Source organism: Pseudophryne corroboree, chromosome 5 (genome assembly GCF_028390025.1).
Source record: "Pseudophryne corroboree isolate aPseCor3 chromosome 5, aPseCor3.hap2, whole genome shotgun sequence".
NCBI classification, from domain to species: domain Eukaryota; kingdom Metazoa; phylum Chordata; class Amphibia; order Anura; family Myobatrachidae; genus Pseudophryne; species Pseudophryne corroboree.
Window position 1 is genome coordinate 123,408,726 of NC_086448.1, and position 16,467 is coordinate 123,425,192.

General features: G+C 50.5%; 1 protein-coding gene across 1 annotated transcript in view; it reads right to left on the reverse strand.

The window, feature by feature from the left end:
* The window catches only part of MASTL (microtubule associated serine/threonine kinase like), a 245,522-nt gene that overhangs the window by 213,722 nt on the left and 15,333 nt on the right, over window positions 1-16,467 (reverse strand). Inside the window, exon 2 of the mRNA XM_063921679.1 lies at window positions 4,071-4,208. Coding sequence (XP_063777749.1) covers window positions 4,071-4,208 — 138 coding nt within the window. The remainder of the gene's footprint in view (window positions 1-4,070; window positions 4,209-16,467) is intronic.

The window sequence follows — 16,467 nt, forward strand, 5'->3', positions numbered from 1 at the left end:
TCTTGCGAAACTGGTAAGCCCGATTTGAAGAATCTGTGAGGTGGGAGCTCCTGAAACTCCAGTCTGTAGCCCTGGGAAATAAGATCTATGACCCAGGGATCCTGGCATGACGTTGTCCAGATGGGACTGAAATTTTTTAGTCGGGCTCCCACCTGCCAGTCTTCCAGGCATCGCGGTCCACCGTCATGCTGAAGGCTTTGAGGAAGCAGAGAGCTGGAGCTCTGTTCCTGAGAACCGGTAGTTGCTGGTTTGTGTGGTTTACCACTAGCGCCTCCGTTGGCTGTAGAAGATCCTCAAACTTTGCCCTTAAACTTGGCAGTCCGAAAGGACTGTAGATTAGGTCCCGAGTAGGTCTTCCTGGTTGGGGGAGCTGCAGAAGGAAGATATGTGGACTTACCCGCAGTAGCTTTGGAGATCCATTTGTCTAGTTTGTCTCCAAATAAGGCCTCTCCTGTGAAGGGTAGGCCTTCCACTCCTTTCCTGGTGTCCACATAACCATAAGCCTCTGCGTGCTGATACTGCCCTAGCAGTGGTGCGTGCCTATTTCTTTTATGGCTTCCACCATAAAGTTTGCAGAATCCTGTATATGCTGCAGGAGTAAAACAATCTCCCCCCTAGATAAGGAATCCAACCCCTCAATTCGGTTACCTGACCATTTAGCAATGGCTTTAGTAACCCACGCACATGCAATAGTGGGTCTCTGGGCCACCCCAACAGCCGTGTAAGAGGATTTGAGTGTAGCCTCAATTTTACGATCAGTCATGTATTTCAGGGAGGCTGCACCAGGGACAGGAAACACAATTTTACGTGACAACCTGGACACTGATGCATCCATTATCGGTGGACTTTCCCATTTTTTCCTATCCTCAGAAGGAAAAGGGAAGGATGAGAGTAACCTCTTAGGGATTTGAAATTTCTTATCAGGATTAACCCACGGTTCTTCAAACAGGGTATTCAATTCCTTTTACACAAGAAAAGTGACTTAGGATTTCTTTTTTACATTAAAATAAGATTCCTCACACTCCTCTGCCACCTTATCAGGAATTTGCAGAACAACTCTCATAGCTTCTATAAGAGCCTCTATTTCCTGTGACAGAGCAGCATACCCACCCCCCCCCCCACCTCCCCTTCCTCCATGTCTGACCCCTTAGCGGCTAGCGGTGAGGTCACCCGCCGGTCAGCGGCTGACCGCGGGTAACCCCACCGCTGACGGCAAAGTTCCCACCATTGAAACTCATGGACGGAGCTGTGCGATGCGCTGTCTGAGTTCAGACAGCGCACAGCCAATCAGGTGAGCGCCACGGAAGTAGCGCTTCCTGATTGGCTGAAGGGACTTCAGTGACAGGAGTCACGTGGTGTCCCGGCATTCGGGGTAAGGGGTCTCATGTGTCAGCATGGGACCCCTTTCAGTCCGGTGGTCCGTGTGTCCGTTTTCTTTTTTTGCCAAGTACGTGGATTTATCTCTGGACCCTGGCTGAGGTGAGTATATAGATCTTTTCTTTTCAGGCATCCGTGGATTCTACATGGAGAAGAGGACCGATGTCGGCGTGTGAACATAGGTAAGTATGTGTGTGTCGGCAGTGTGTAATAAAGTTTTACTGTCACGGTGTGTGTGTCCTGTTTTTATTTGGGTATTTTTTTTCCAGTAGTACTACAGGTACCAGCGGGCCCGTTTTTCTCCCGCATGCTGGTACTTGTGGTTCTCCAAGTACCAGCTTGCGGGGGAGGCTTGCTGGGACTTGTAGTACTACTGGAAAAAACAATATTCTTGTCATTTTACTCAAGGCTATCAGCCTCCCATCCGCAGCCCTTGGATGGGGGGGGACAGCCTCGGGCTTCACCCCTGGCCCTTGGGTGGCTGTGGGGGGGGGACCCCTTGATTGAAGGGGTCCCCACTCCCCCAGGGTACCCCGGCCAGGGGTGACTAGTTGGATATTTAATGCCACGGCCGCAGGGCACTGTATAAAAGTGACCCCCGGCTGTGGCATTATCTGTCCAGCTAGTGGAGCCCGATGCTGGTGTGAAAAATACGGGGGACCCCTGCTCGTTTTGTCCCCCGTATTTTTTGCACCAGCACCAGGCGCAGAGCCCGGTGCTGGTTTTAAAAATACGGGGGATCCCTGCCCAATTTTTCCCTGCATTTTTAGAACCAGGACCAGCTCGAAGAGCCCGAGGCTGGTTATGCTTTGGAGGGGGGACCCCACGCCATTTTTATTTTTTTTATTTTACCGTTCCAGCACTAAAAAAAAAAAAAAAAAAATAATAATATTGAAAAAAATATATAAATAATACTTGTGCCTCCAAAAAAAAAAAAAAAAAAAAAAGTACCTAATCCCTTCTAATATAAATAGATATGCTATTCCCCCAAAAAAAAAAACACCAAAAAAAAACAACATGTTTAAATTAGTGATGAGCGGGTTCGGTTTTACTCTGTTCTCAAAACGGCATCTTATTGGCTCACGGATGTCACGTGTTTTGGATAGCCCATAAGGTTCTGTTTTGAGAACCGAGTAAAACCGAACCCGCTCATCACTAGTTTAAATTTTTTTTTATTGTTTTCACCCTCCAAAGTGTGGCGGATTGAAATTGACGAATTTACTGTCTAAAAGCACTGCTGTCGAATTTCCAAACTTGAATTGAATATGCTTTGGTCGAATTGCAGCACTTGTATCATTGCAGAAAAGTCGAATTTGCAAAAAGTCGAATTTTGAAAGTCCGTTTTTTTGACGGAAAGCACTGAATTGCATTGACGATTTTTTTTTTTTTGGCGAAAATGACCCGGAATTTGACAATTTCGGGAATTCGACCGCAATTGCATATACCCCTTTGTCTGACATATTGTAAATGTGACAGCACACACACACACACACACACACACACACACACAGAGGAAAAGCTAAATACACAAAACAGATATTTAAGCCAGCACACCGCGCCCTTATTGCTAATGCCAAGCTTAGCCGGGTCACAGACTAAGTGCCCAGATTGGGGACTTAGTGCACTAACAATCGCTCCCCCTCCTGCTATGACCCCCTAGTACCGCTGAGGTAATCTGGAGTCACACCAAAGGCACTGCGCGTCCCTGTCAGTCAGCGTCTGTGTCCACTGCAGAGGGAAAATGGCGCTGGTTAGCTGCTGGATCCGCTCATAGTGAAGCCCCGCCCCTTCAATGGCACGCGGTCTTCCCGCTTTTTTTATACTGGCTGAGGTAATTTTGTGTTTAAAATGGAGACAGATCCATTTTAAGGCTTTGATTGCCAGTCTGGGTACTGCGTACAGTGTACGGAGACGCAATCCGCCCCGGTTAGAAGCTGTGCTTCTCCGTACCCTCATGCTGCCATAATGGCTGGCGACCCGCTAACCGGGAAACCGGCTTAGTACTCACCACTTTTTTATTTTCTTCTGGCTCTGTTAGGGGTGGCGGCGTGCTGCATGAATATACGCTCGCCGTGGTGGGGCTTGCGAATAGTTCCCTCAGGAGCTAGTGTCCTGTCAGTGGGGAACGGAACCATTAACCATTCAAGAGGTTGGGTTGTTCCCGCCTCCTAAGTCCCACGAAGCAGGCAGGCTGGTGCCATCCAGTCCTGCCTGAAAATAACAAACATATAAAATAAATGCAGAAAACTCTTCAGGAGCTTCCATAAGCGTGACCGGCTCCTCCGGGCACATTTTCTAAACTGAGTCTGGTAGGAGGGGCATAAAGGGAGGAGCCAGCCCACACTATCATATTCTTAAAGTGCCCATGGCTCCTAGTGGACCCATCTATACCCCATGGTACTAAATGGTTCCCAGTATCCTCTAGGACATAAGAGAAATTAAGATGAAGGTGTTGGATGCCTGTCCCATACGGAATGGCACATTACGCACACCAGCATTGCAAGTTTTCCTTTGCACCCAATAGTGGCAAAAGGGAAAAAGTGCAACGTTGGTACTACAGTATAAAGCAGACATGTGCAGCTGGGCATTGCGAAAACATTGTTTTTATTCCTGAATTTACTTTAATGAATGCTTCTTACCAACATATATGGCCACAGGAAAAATACTAATAGATTACATTTTAAGCTACTTACCAAATAGATGTTGTTGGCTGACTGAAGAGAATAATATAAATGTACAATAAAAGGGCTTTTACTGAGAGCAAGAGCGTCCCTCTCCGCTTGAACCTGCTGCACCATGTTCTTATTAATCATATCTGCCTTCTTCACCACCTACATATGGAACAGAAATGATAGCTTAATACACAAACACAATATACAAGTAATAAAGATAACATTCAGCACCTACGTTATTGGATAATGGGGATTACCCAAAAGCTATGGTATCTATAATATAATCTCATTAATATCCGTCTAGCACTTGCACAGCAGAGCTGAGGAGAGACACTCCCTTCTAATACCCCCCTTCACACTACTCAAATAACCCGGTATTTTACAGTGTCGACACGGTCCGCTGTGCAGTGTGAACGGGTCACTGCAGAATTCCCGGGTCGCCTGTAATTTAACCTGGGAATAAAGAAAGGTTATTCCCGGGTCAGGCGCAGTGTAAACGGGTTACCCGGGTCGATGCGACCCGACACCCGTTCACAGCATAGGAAGAGGCGGCGCTGGAGATGATAAAGCGCCGCCTCTGCACCTACCCCGATTCCGCCGCAGTCATCGCCATCACAGGCAACCCGACCCGGCAGCTATAAATCACAGGACAATCAAATAAGAAGAGTTATGGGGGGGGCGTGGCCTGGCTTGTGAGCTGAGAGGAGGTGATTTGTGTGAGCTCCTGCTGGCCCTGCTCATATACCTGCGTTAAAAAGTGCCTTACAGGTCTAAACAAGCCCATAACCAAGGATACCTGCTCTCTTTATCACCTGGGACTGGAGGGTTTCGGTTGCTGAGCCGGGGAGCCCTTTTAAAGGGTTCCTGCAGGTTGCGGCCTTCCCCTCCATCAGAAGCCGGGGGCTGTGGTGCGATCCCCCCCCCCCCCCCGGAGGCGCAGCTGTGCGGACCAACTGGCGGAGAAGCCCGGGAAGACGCACTCATACCCCGGTGAAGAGTGTGGCGATATCCCCTGAGCCGGAGTCCCCCTGTGTCCCTGCGACCATCATCTGGACCGGGTGCGGCTGGCGGCGGCGGCCCCGTGCGGTGGGTGAGTCCCCCTCTCGCTGGTACATCCCAGAGCAACGCCGGGGATCCTTCCCCTCTCTCCCCGCTGCCCCTACCCACATCGATCTTCTTGCAGGAGTCGGACACAGGCCGCGGAACCGGGGAGCAGTCCCTGGAGCTCCCGCGGGTTGCGGCCTGTCAGCTGCCCTCAGACCGGGGCCTCGATTTCACCGCCGGCCCGGCGGGACCCGCGGTCGCCGCGGATTGGGTTTCCGGCCTCTTCCTCCATCCCTGACTACCTGACCAGCCGCTGTGCGCCCCTGTAGAAGCCTCCCTGCTGTCCCTGCCTGCCCCCCCGGCTAGGGACCACGCCGAAAGTCGAGCTGCCTGACGGGGCTGCAGGATGCACGGCGGCCATCTTAGAGGAGACCCAGCTCGGCCCTGGATGCCCTGTTGAGCTCCGTGATGTGGGGTATGCAACATCATTGCTCTCCCTAACCCTCAGAATCCCTGCCTTGGGCCCCGGAGCTTGAACCCTCTGCACAGCCTTGCACTGCAGCAAACTGCGGAAAAGCTAATTGTTCTGCTGCTGGGTGATTGCTTTTCCCTTCACTTACTCTCTCCCCCTTAATATACCCTATTACGGTTGGACTGAGCTCCCACGGAATTAGGCTGCTAGGTCCAAACACACCTCGATGGAATTGTACCCCCAGGATTCCTGTTTTGGGCCCCTGAACCTCAACTAGCTGCACAGCCTTACATTACAGCAAAACGACGGGGAAGTTCACTGTGCTGCTGCTGGGGAATTACACTTCCCTACATGTGCTCTTTCCCCCCCTAAATATCCCCTATTGAGGGTTACGTTGCTCCCTCCGGGTGCACCTAGGTAGGGTTGTGATACGCAAACATACACACCTGTGCCTCTAAAAGCGCATCTGTGGTGCCCTCTACTGCACTCCCCCCATATAGCGGCTGCGAGACTGTGGGTGCCCCTTATAATAACTCCAGCCCCCCGAAGACCCCGCATCTTTTTGGGCTGGGCGGTGAACACCCACTGCGCTGCGTCCGGATCAATATCTCCATACTACAATATACTCGGCCGGGCTCTCCCGGCCATTCTATGTGAATTGCCTACCATGTGATCTCATAATGTAACGCACCCGGACCCGTGTGTGATTCTAATGCTATAGGAGCTTCCCTGTTCCCGCCCAGGTGTTGACTACCAATATACCTCATCTCTCATCGTCACCATGCCCAAAGGGGGGGAAAAGTCAAATGCCCATAATCTGGTGGGTTATTTCAAAAACTCTACCCCATCCTCCGCCCGGAAGCCATCCCCACCCCCGCCCACATCAGCCGCGTCCGACCGGGACTCAGATGACTCTTCCTCCACTCCCACTACAAAAGCGGACGTAGCTCTTCTCCTCTCCGAAATGCGCAACATTAAAAAAATCAATCCGTGCGGAGGTGCAGGAGGCTATATCTGGGCGGAAAACAGATGTGGACAGCTTAGGCTCCAGAGTTGATGCCATTGAAAGGAAACAAGAGGAGCTTATCGCCTTCCAACAAGAATCGGAACAGGAGTTGACCCAAATGCGTACGGATGTTATGCTTTTAGCGGATAAACAAGACGACCTGGATAACAGAGGTCGTCGGAACAACCTTAGAGTCCGTAATGTCCCCGAGACGGTGGAACATACCCCCCACACGGATTACCTGCTCCGCCTGTTCCGCTCACTTGCTCCCTCCGTTCCCAACGATATGCTACTTCTAGATAGAGCTCACAGGGCCCTTTGTCCTAGAACCCAAGACGCCAAAACGCCGAGAGATGTAATTCTACGTTTCCACTACTTTGCTGTCAAAGAACAAATTTACGCCAAAGCCCGGAGGACGCCAATCATCTCTTTCGAAGGCTCAGATCTTCTAATATTTCAGGACTTGTCGCCGGTTATGTTGAACAGAAGAAGGGAATTAAAGGATATAACCAAAACCCTGAGAGACAACAACGTCAGATATAGGTGGGGCTTTCCCTTTGCCCTCCAAGTCAGGGCGGACGGCAAAATCCTATCTGCTAGATCCCCCGATGAGGCCCTCCAACTACTTCGCCATTTGAACATCTCCGGCCCTCCGACCACCTCACAGCCCCCTCCCCCAGTCAACACCTCCCCTTCCCTCACAGCCCCATCCTCGAATTGGAACACCGTTGGATCTGCTTCCCGTACATCTCCGGATACTTGATTCTACAGCTGTAGCGATCCACGTGATAACCCCGCACAAGTTCTCTATGGACCTCAGGGGATCTCTCTGCCATACATCAAGATTCCCATACTGAGCAGAGTCCTCTGTTTGACTAATGCTTACCGTTTAATGCCTTGTGGGAACTGGGGTGGGTGGGCCTGTTCGGGCCTCCGGGGCCGGGGTCTTCCACGGCTGGCCGGGGGGGCTCCGGCCCCGGGTGGCCCGATGGGGTCGCGTCCTCCTCTTCGTGTTTCTAACCAGTTAAAATGTTACTACTGCGGCTATATAGTCGCCACACCTTGTTTCCTCTCTGTTTCTGTAGATTTGCTCTCCTCCCTCCTCCCCTCCCCCTATAGCTCCTTTTGCTTACTACATACAATACGTACACTTAATTGATTTTGTCCACACACGGGCCCCGGGCTCCTCTCCGAGCGGCTGGGTTCACTTTGGCTTTCAGGGGGAATTCCTCACGGGGATCCAGGCCTTGTACTCTAACCCCTCCGCCAGGGTTTCCGTGAACGGAGTGCAGTCAGACCCTCTGGATATCTCCAACGGCACCAGACAGGGCTGCCCACTCTCGCCCCTGATTTTTGCATTAGTAATAGAACCATTAGCAGCCCGTATCCGAGCCTCGACCGACATCGGGGGGCTGGAGGTGGGGGGCTCTGTTTACAAGATTTCCCTATTCGCAGATGATGTCCTCCTCTCGCTTTCCTCACCACACACCTCTCTGCCGAACCTTTTTAAACTCCTGTCTGACTACGGACATGTTTCGGGTTATAAAGTCAATTGGTCTAAAACGGAAGCTCTTCCCTTCCACATTCCCCCCTCTCAACTGTCCCGCATGCAAACCAACTATAAATTCTCCTGGTGCGTGTCTAAAATCCGATACCTGGGGATCTTTATCACACGCCGATACGGAGACCTGTATAAGGAGAACTTCCCGCCGTTGCTTAATAACCTTAAGGCCGATCTTCATAAATGGCAATCTTTGATTATCTCCTGGCTGAGTCGTATAGTAGCTCTGAAAATGAACATTGTCCCCCGCTTACTTGATCTGTTTCAGACGCTACCAGTGAAAGTTCCGGACTCCCTCTTGGCACAGATCCACTCCTGGTTGCTCCGCTTTGTGTGGAGAAATAAGGTCCCTAGGATAGGCTTCTCTACTTTACGCAAACCGGTAGAGGATGGAGGCAGAGGTATCCCAGATACCCGCCTTTACCATCTGGCCACTCATCTTAGCCAAGCGGTGGCATGGTTCGCCGCCTCCCCGCAGTCCATTCGTTGGCTCCAGTTGGAAACGGCGCTTAGCCACACTCCATATTTGCCGTCCTTACTCTTATCCCCTTCTAGAGCTAGATCTCCTCATTTGCAACTGCACCCTGTGCTGGAATTCACTTGCCAGCTCTGGGACTACTGCACTCGTCACTTTCACCTGCTGTCATCCCCCTCTGTGCTTACCCCCTTGTGGGATAACCCTTCTTTCGCTCCGGGTCATTCTCTGGCCCGCTCCCGCCCATGGTTGGAGAGGAATATCCGCTTTGTTCTGGACGTGCTACACGAGGGTACATGTGCACCTTACCGGAGATCATATCAAAATATAACTTCCCGGACGCGAATCCTTTTACCTATCTCCAATTAAGACATTTTGTCTCTTCTTTATCGAACTCGGCCCCGTTCCAACCTTTAACCACCCTGGAGTCCTACTGCTATCACAAACCGCTTGTCCGAGGAATCATTTCCCTACTGTACTCCCTTCTCCAGGCATGGGGCCAGTCGGCGGCCCCGGCCTTTGTGCTCCAGTGGGAACGAGATCTAGGGCCGCTGCCTGATGACTATGACTGGTCGGATGTCTTCACTGCGGCCGCAATATCCTCCATTTCAACCCTAGTAAAGGAAAACGCCTACAAAATATTATATAGGTGGTATTTTGTCCCCTCTAGACTCCACAAAATGTTTCCCTCCTCTTCGCCCATGTGCTGGAGAGGATGCGGCGGTCATGGCTCTTTCCTCCACATCTGGTGGACGTGCCCTAAGATCATGCTATTCTGGGACTCAGTCGCACGCCTGATGAGTACAGTACTCCAGACCCAAATATACAAAGACCCTTGGTCTTTTCTACTAGGCCTCCCCATTGCCAACGTTCCTCCACAAGCCGGTAAATTACTGACACAGATCTTAAACGCGGCCAGGTGCTCAATTGCCCTCCAATGGAAACAGAGAGCGACCCCCCCTATCAAACAGGTCATCGATAAAGTATGGTTCTTCGCAAGCATGGAAAAAAATCACTGCATACCTTCATAATAGATCTTTCCAGTTTCTTCTGATCTGAGAACTATGGTTCGACTCTCAGGCTCCCGCAAATAGAATACGCTCCCCTGGGGGTTCGGTGGCTCTCCTACTATGATCTCTGTAGTCTCCTGACCTGTCGAGTAGATTGGGTTTTACTCCTAGTGTTCCTTGTCTGTGTTCCTCAAAGGTTACCTCCCATTTTACACTAGCGCTCCAAGCGGGGATTGTGGCATCTGGGGACGCACCGGCGGTTCCCTCTAACCCTGTCTTTTCTCCCCCCCACTCTATCCCTCCCCCCGTCTTTCCCTTCTTTTCCTCTCTCTTTTCTTGCTTTGTCTTTAGTCTTCTCCTCTTTACTGCTATAGCCACGAGTTTAATGTTTGGTTCCCATCTGATTGTACTGCTTTTGTAACTCCAGATGTATATTTCACCGCTATTTCCCGCGGTTACATATCTGCTCTTAGTATTATACTGCTTAACGAAAAGGCTTACCCCACGTGTGGTGGGGGGCAGTTGTAACCCTTTATAATCTGTAAAATTAAATAAACAATTTTAAAAAAAAAATAAGAAGAGTTATGGTAGACTTACCATGGTTAACTCTCTTTCTGCAAGGTACACTAGGTTCCACAGGGAAAACTTTAGGGTGTAGAGCGGGATCTTGGATCAAGAGGCACCATCAGGCAAAGCTTTCACTGTTCCCAGGATGCATTGGGGCCTCCTCTATAACCCCACCTCCAGGCACTGAGAGCTCAGTTTTGTTAACCAGTCCAATTCAGGAGCAGGTAAAAGAGAAGGCAGATGATAGTCACATAAAACCACAATCTCACGACAGGAGAGGGTACCAGCGGCTAATGCCATACAACCTAAAGAAGCTAGGTACCTCGCAGAAAGAGAGTTAACCATGGTAAGTCTACCATAACTCCTTTTCTGCAGCGGGGTACACTGTGTTCCACAGGGAAAATATTGGGGATGTCCTAAAGCAGTTCCTCAAGGGAGTGGACACGCCCTAGCGGGTAAGTGAACCCGGAGTCCAAAGGAAGCATCCTGGGAGGCGGAAGTATCAAAGGCATAGAAACTAACGAACGTGCTCACTGAGGACCACGTAGCTGCCTTGCACTATTGTTCAGGAGATGCGCCACGGCGGGCCGCCCAAGAAGGTCCAACAGACCGAGTAGAATGGGCTTTAATTGCAGCAGGAGCCGGGATTCCAGCCTGCGCATAGGCTTGTGCAATCACCATTCTAATCCATTTGGCCAAGGCTCGCTTATTCACAGGCCAGCCACATTTGTGAAAAGCAAACAGTATATAAAAAGGGGATCTGACCTCCTGATGGAGGAAGTCCTCTCCACAGACACGGAGAGCCCTAACCACATCTAAAGAATGTTCTTTGGGAGACAAATCCGAAGAGACAAAGGCCGGAACCACAATCTCTTAGTTAAGGTGAAAAGATGACACCACCTTAGGCAAATAACTGGGGAGAGTTCGTAGAAGCGCCCGGTCCCAGTGTAATATGAGAAAGGGTGGACGACAGGACAAAGAGCTTAAGTCTGACACCCGTTTGCAGAGGCATTGGCCAACAAGAACAGGACCTTGGCTGTGAGCCATTTAAGGTCCAAAGATTCAAGAGGTTCAAATAGATACTCTTGCAGGACATTCAGTACAACAAACAAATCCCATGGAGCGACAGGAGGGACATAGGGAGGCTGAATATGAATAACGCCCGTAATGAACATCTGAACATCAGGTATAGAGGAAATTTTTCTCTGAAACCAAATCGACAAGGCAGATATATGAACCTTGAGGGGGGCCAGACAAAGACCTAAGTCTAAGCCTCTTTGCAGAAAAGCTAGTATTCTGGAAGATCTGAATCTACTGTATGGACATCATAATTCTTCTCAGCACACCAGGTGAAGTAAGAATTCCAAACCCTGTAATAAATCCGGACAGAGGCTGGTTTGCATGCTTTCAACATTGTTTGAATAACTGCCTCTGACATTCCTTTGGCTCTCAAGAGCCACGCAGTCAAAGCCAGTCTGGCCAGGTCTGGATAGAGACAAGGGCCCCGTACGAGGAAGTCTGGTCTCGTTGAGGAAGTAGAAGGGGATGCACTGTCGATAGACCCTGCAGGTCTGAGAACCAATGCCTTCTGGGCCACGCTAGAGCGACTAGAAGCAGTATTCCTCCTTCCTGTTTGAACTTCCGTAGAAAGCTGGGCAGGAGTGACACTGGAGGGAACACGTAAGGCAGCCGAAATTTCCATGATACTGCCAGTGCGTCCACGAACTCTGCTTGAGATCCCTGGTCCGAGATCCGAAGACCGGAACCTTGTGACTGTGTTGAGACACAATGAGATCCACATCCGGTAGACGCCACCTGTCCACTACAAGTTGAAAGATTTCTGGATGAAGACTCCACTCTCCGGCATGTACGTCCTGACGACTGAGGTAGTCTGCTTCCTAGTTCAGGACACCCGGAATGTACACTGCCGATATACTTGGCAGATGGCGTTCTGCCCAACAAAGGATTTTTGACACTTCCTTTATAGTAATGTGGCTTTGAGTGCTACCTTGATGGTTTATGTATGTCACAGTCATGGCGTTGTCTGACTGTACATGAACCGGTCTGTACCGGACCAGAGGCAGGGCAAGAGATAATGCATTGAACACCGCCCACAGCTCTAGGATGTTTATTGGAAGGAGTGATTCTTCCTTGGTCCACCGACCCCGAAAAGAGTGTTGCTCCAACACCGCTCAGACTGGCATCCGTCGTCAGGAGGACCCAGTCGGGGATCCAGAAGGGACAGCCCCTGCTCAGTTGCTGGTCCTGGAGCCACCAGGTCAGCGACAAATGAACCTCCGGAGTCAACAAGATCATTTGGTATCTGGTACGATAAGGCAGGCTGTCCCACTTAACACAAATTAATCGTTGCTGGGGGCAGGAATGAAATTGAGCGTACTCCACCATGTCGAACGTCAACACCATCAGGCCAAGTACTTGAATCATCGAGTGAATCGACACTCTGGGGTGACGGATGAAGTGTCTTATCCTGTCCTGGATTTTCAGGACCTTGTCTGGAGACAGGAACAGTCTGACTGTGTGTGTCCAGAAGTGCCCCTAGGTGCACCATGCTCTGAGCTGGTACCAGCAAGGACTTCTTCCAAGTGATCAGCCATCCGTGGGCTTGTAAGCAACTCACCGTCAATTGTAGATGACTGAGGGGGACATCGCGGGAACTCGCCAGAATCAGCAGGTCGTCAAAGGACGGCAGGATTCTGACTCCCTGGCGACGGAGGGGCGCAGTTATCACGGCCCTAACCTTGGTGAAGATCAGAGGAGCCGTGGCAAGTCCGAACAGCAGAGCCTGAAATTGGTAGTAACTGTTGCCAATAGCAGACTGCAGGAACTGCTGATGCGATATGGCAATAGGAATATGCAGATAAGCATCCTGTATATCAAGGGATACCATGTAATCTCCAGGTTCCATCGCCAGCACGATAGAGCGCAACGTTTCCCCACGAAACTTGGCTACCCTCACAAATTTGTTCAGTGACTTGAGGTTGAGTATAGGCCGAAAAGACTCATTGGGTTTCTGCACTAGAAACAAGATTGAATAATAGCCTCTGCCACACTGGGACTGAGGTACCGGCACAACCACTCCTGTATTCAGGAGGGAACCTGCCATCGTTTGTACAGCCTGCGCCTTCAACGGATCCAAAGGGAGTACCGTAGTGCAGAACTGGTGAGGGGGGCATCTCTAAGAAAACAGCGTACCCATGAGAGACAACTTCCAGTACCCAAGCGTCTGATGTGGTCTTTAAGCAGACCTGGGCGAACTGTAGAAGTCGGCCTCCCACCCTGAGGTCCCCCAGGGGGAGGCCCGCCCCGTCATTCAGCAGGCTTGTGTTGTTTTGAAGTAGGCCGACAGGCTGCCCAAGACTGTTTTGTCATGGGCTCATGGACTCTGAGCACAAGATTGTCTGGGGTAAGACTGACCCTTGGCTTTCCCTTGAGGTCGAAAGGAACGAAAAGTGGTAGTCTTCATCTTCTGTGTAGAAGGATTAGTAGGAGGCAGAAAAGCAGTCTTAGCAGCTGCTAATTCAGACACTATTTTATTCAGGTCCTCTCCAAATAAAATGTCCCCAGTGAAGTGGAGTACCTCCAAGGTCTTTTTGGAGTCCAGGTCCACCTTCCATGACCTGAACCACAGAATGCGGCAAGCCTTGACAGACGTAGTCGACACGTTGGTCGCCAACCCCCCTGCCCCCTTTAGAGGACGCCTCTGGAAAATATAATAAGAGGCGGTGTGGATGTGAGACAGGTATTGTCTGGCACCGTCAGATATATCCTCTAGCAGCTCTTCCTCTAATGGCTGAACCCATGCTTCAATACCCTTAGCAGCCCAGGAGGCAGCAATAGTGGGTCTATGTACAGCACCTGTAAGGGAGGGGGGGGGGGGAAAGAGAGAGAGAGAGAGAGAGAGAGAGAGAGAGAGAGAGAGAGAGAGAGAGAGAGAGAGAGAGAGAGAGAGAGAGAGAGAGAGAGAGAGAGAGAGAGAGAGAGAGAGAGAGAGAGAGAGAGAGAGAGAGAGAGAGAGAGAGAGAGAGATTCTTCCCTGGATTAGTCCAGGGTTCCTGCCTGATGACCACCAAATGGTCAGAATGGGGTAACACATTTTTAGCCACCTTCTGCCGTTGAATCATGTCAGTTTTCTTGGTTACAGTACTGGGTTCCTCATCATCAGTGATTTCTAGGATTTGCTTAATAGCAACCAATAGAGCAGAAACGTCAATTTGCATTGTAGAATCCTACTCAGAAACGCCTGATTCAGAGTCTGACGGGACAGTATGTTCCCCCTCCTCTTCAAATGAAACACCTGAGATATTTGTGGATTGTGAGGCGGAAGCAGCCCGCTTTGATGACCCAGTGACATGGGAGTGACCTGGGGTAGATTTTTGTCTGACCAAGGAATGAGTCAACAGCTGCAACTGGTTAGACAGGTTTTCCGCCCAAGGCGGATTGACCATAGGTACTATTTGAGGCTGTAATGGTACAGGTGGTCCCATAGGGGGCGTTAAGCGTTCCACTACAGTACCCAGTAGGCTTGAGAACGCGGCCCAGGGTGGTTCCTGATTGGCTACAGGAGCAGCAGACAGAGTAGGAGGTATATGACACATAGTACACAGACCATCATACACAGCTTCCTCCTCTGGTAAATCTTTGGCGCATGCTCTGCATGATGCAGGAGCGTCCACAGACTTACTGCCCTTTCTGTTAGACATTGTACATAAATGCAACAGATAGCGGTTTAGTGCGATGAAGCCAGACAGAGTAAATACCTGCACAAGGTACCGGGACAATGACACTTTGTTGACAAAGCTTTTGTATCGTCGCACTCACATCTTCCCTTTCTGGGATAGAAACTGGCAAGGCTGATTTGAAAAATTGGTGTGTGGGGGGGGGGGGGGGGGGCACCTCCTGAAACTCCAGTTTGTAACCTTGGGACCCTATGTCTAACACCCAAGGATCCAGGCCCGAGTGAAACCAGACCCGATTGTAGAGTCGGAGACGCGCCACCACCGGTACGGACTCCCGTAGGGAAGCCCCAGCGTCATGCGGTGGACTTGGCAGAGGCCGGGGAGGACTTTTGGTCCTGGGAGCCTGGCACCGCAGGCGACCTTTTTCCCCTACCTCTACCCTTCGAGGCAAAGAAGGACGACCCCCTTCCTTTTTTGTATTTATTAGGCCGAAAGGACTACATCCGATAATGGGGTGCCATTTTCTGTTGTGCTGGAACATAAGGAAGAAAGGATGACTTACCCGCTGTAGCGTAGACACCAGGTCGGCGAAGCAGTCACCAAACAAGAAACTACCTTTATATGGAAGAGCTTCCATAGCTTTCTTGGAGTCGGCACCAGCATTCCATTGATGAATCCACAGCGCTCTCCTTGCCGAGACTGCCATGGCATTGGCTCTTGATCCCAAGAGGCCAATATCCCTCGCCGCAACCTTTAGATAAGCTGCAGCGTCCCTGATATAACCGCAAGTCAAAAGAATGTTATCCCTATCCAGGGTATCTATGTCAGATGCCAAATTATCAGCCCACTTAGCAATAGCAGTACTCACCCATGCCGAGGCCACGGCAAGCCTGAGGAGTGCACCCGTAGTGACATAAATGGCCTTTAATGTCGTTTCCTGCTTACGATCCGCAGGATCCTTGAGGGCAGCCGTGTCGGGAGACGGAAGCGCCACCTTCTTGGACAGACGTGACAGAACCTTGTCCACATTGGGAGATGACTCCCACTTTTCCCTGTCGTCAGAGGGGAAAGGATATGCCATAAAAATTCTCTTGGGAACATGCCACCTTTTATCAGGAGATTCCCAAGCCTTTTCACAAAGAGCGTTCAGTTCATGAGAGAGGGGGGGGGGACGTCACCTCGGGCTTCTGTCCCTTATACAAACAAATCCTTGTATCAGGAACAGCAGGCACTTCGTAAATATGTAAAACATCTTTAATAGCCACAATCATGTACTGAATACTCAACCAATTTTGGATGTAAACTGGCCTCACTATAGTCGACACTGGAGTCAAAGTCCGTGTCGGTATCCATATCAGCTATTTGGGTAAACAAACGCTTTTGTGACCCTGAGGGGCCCTGTACCTGAGACAAGGCGTCCTCCATGGATTTTCTCCACGTTTGTCTGAGAATCAAATTTATCCAGCCTTTTAGTCAATAACGCCACATTTGCATTCAATGTACTCAACATATTCACCCAATCAGCAGTCGGCGGTGCCGACAGAGTCACTCCCAAACCCTTCTCTGCGCCCCCAGCAACTTCCTCC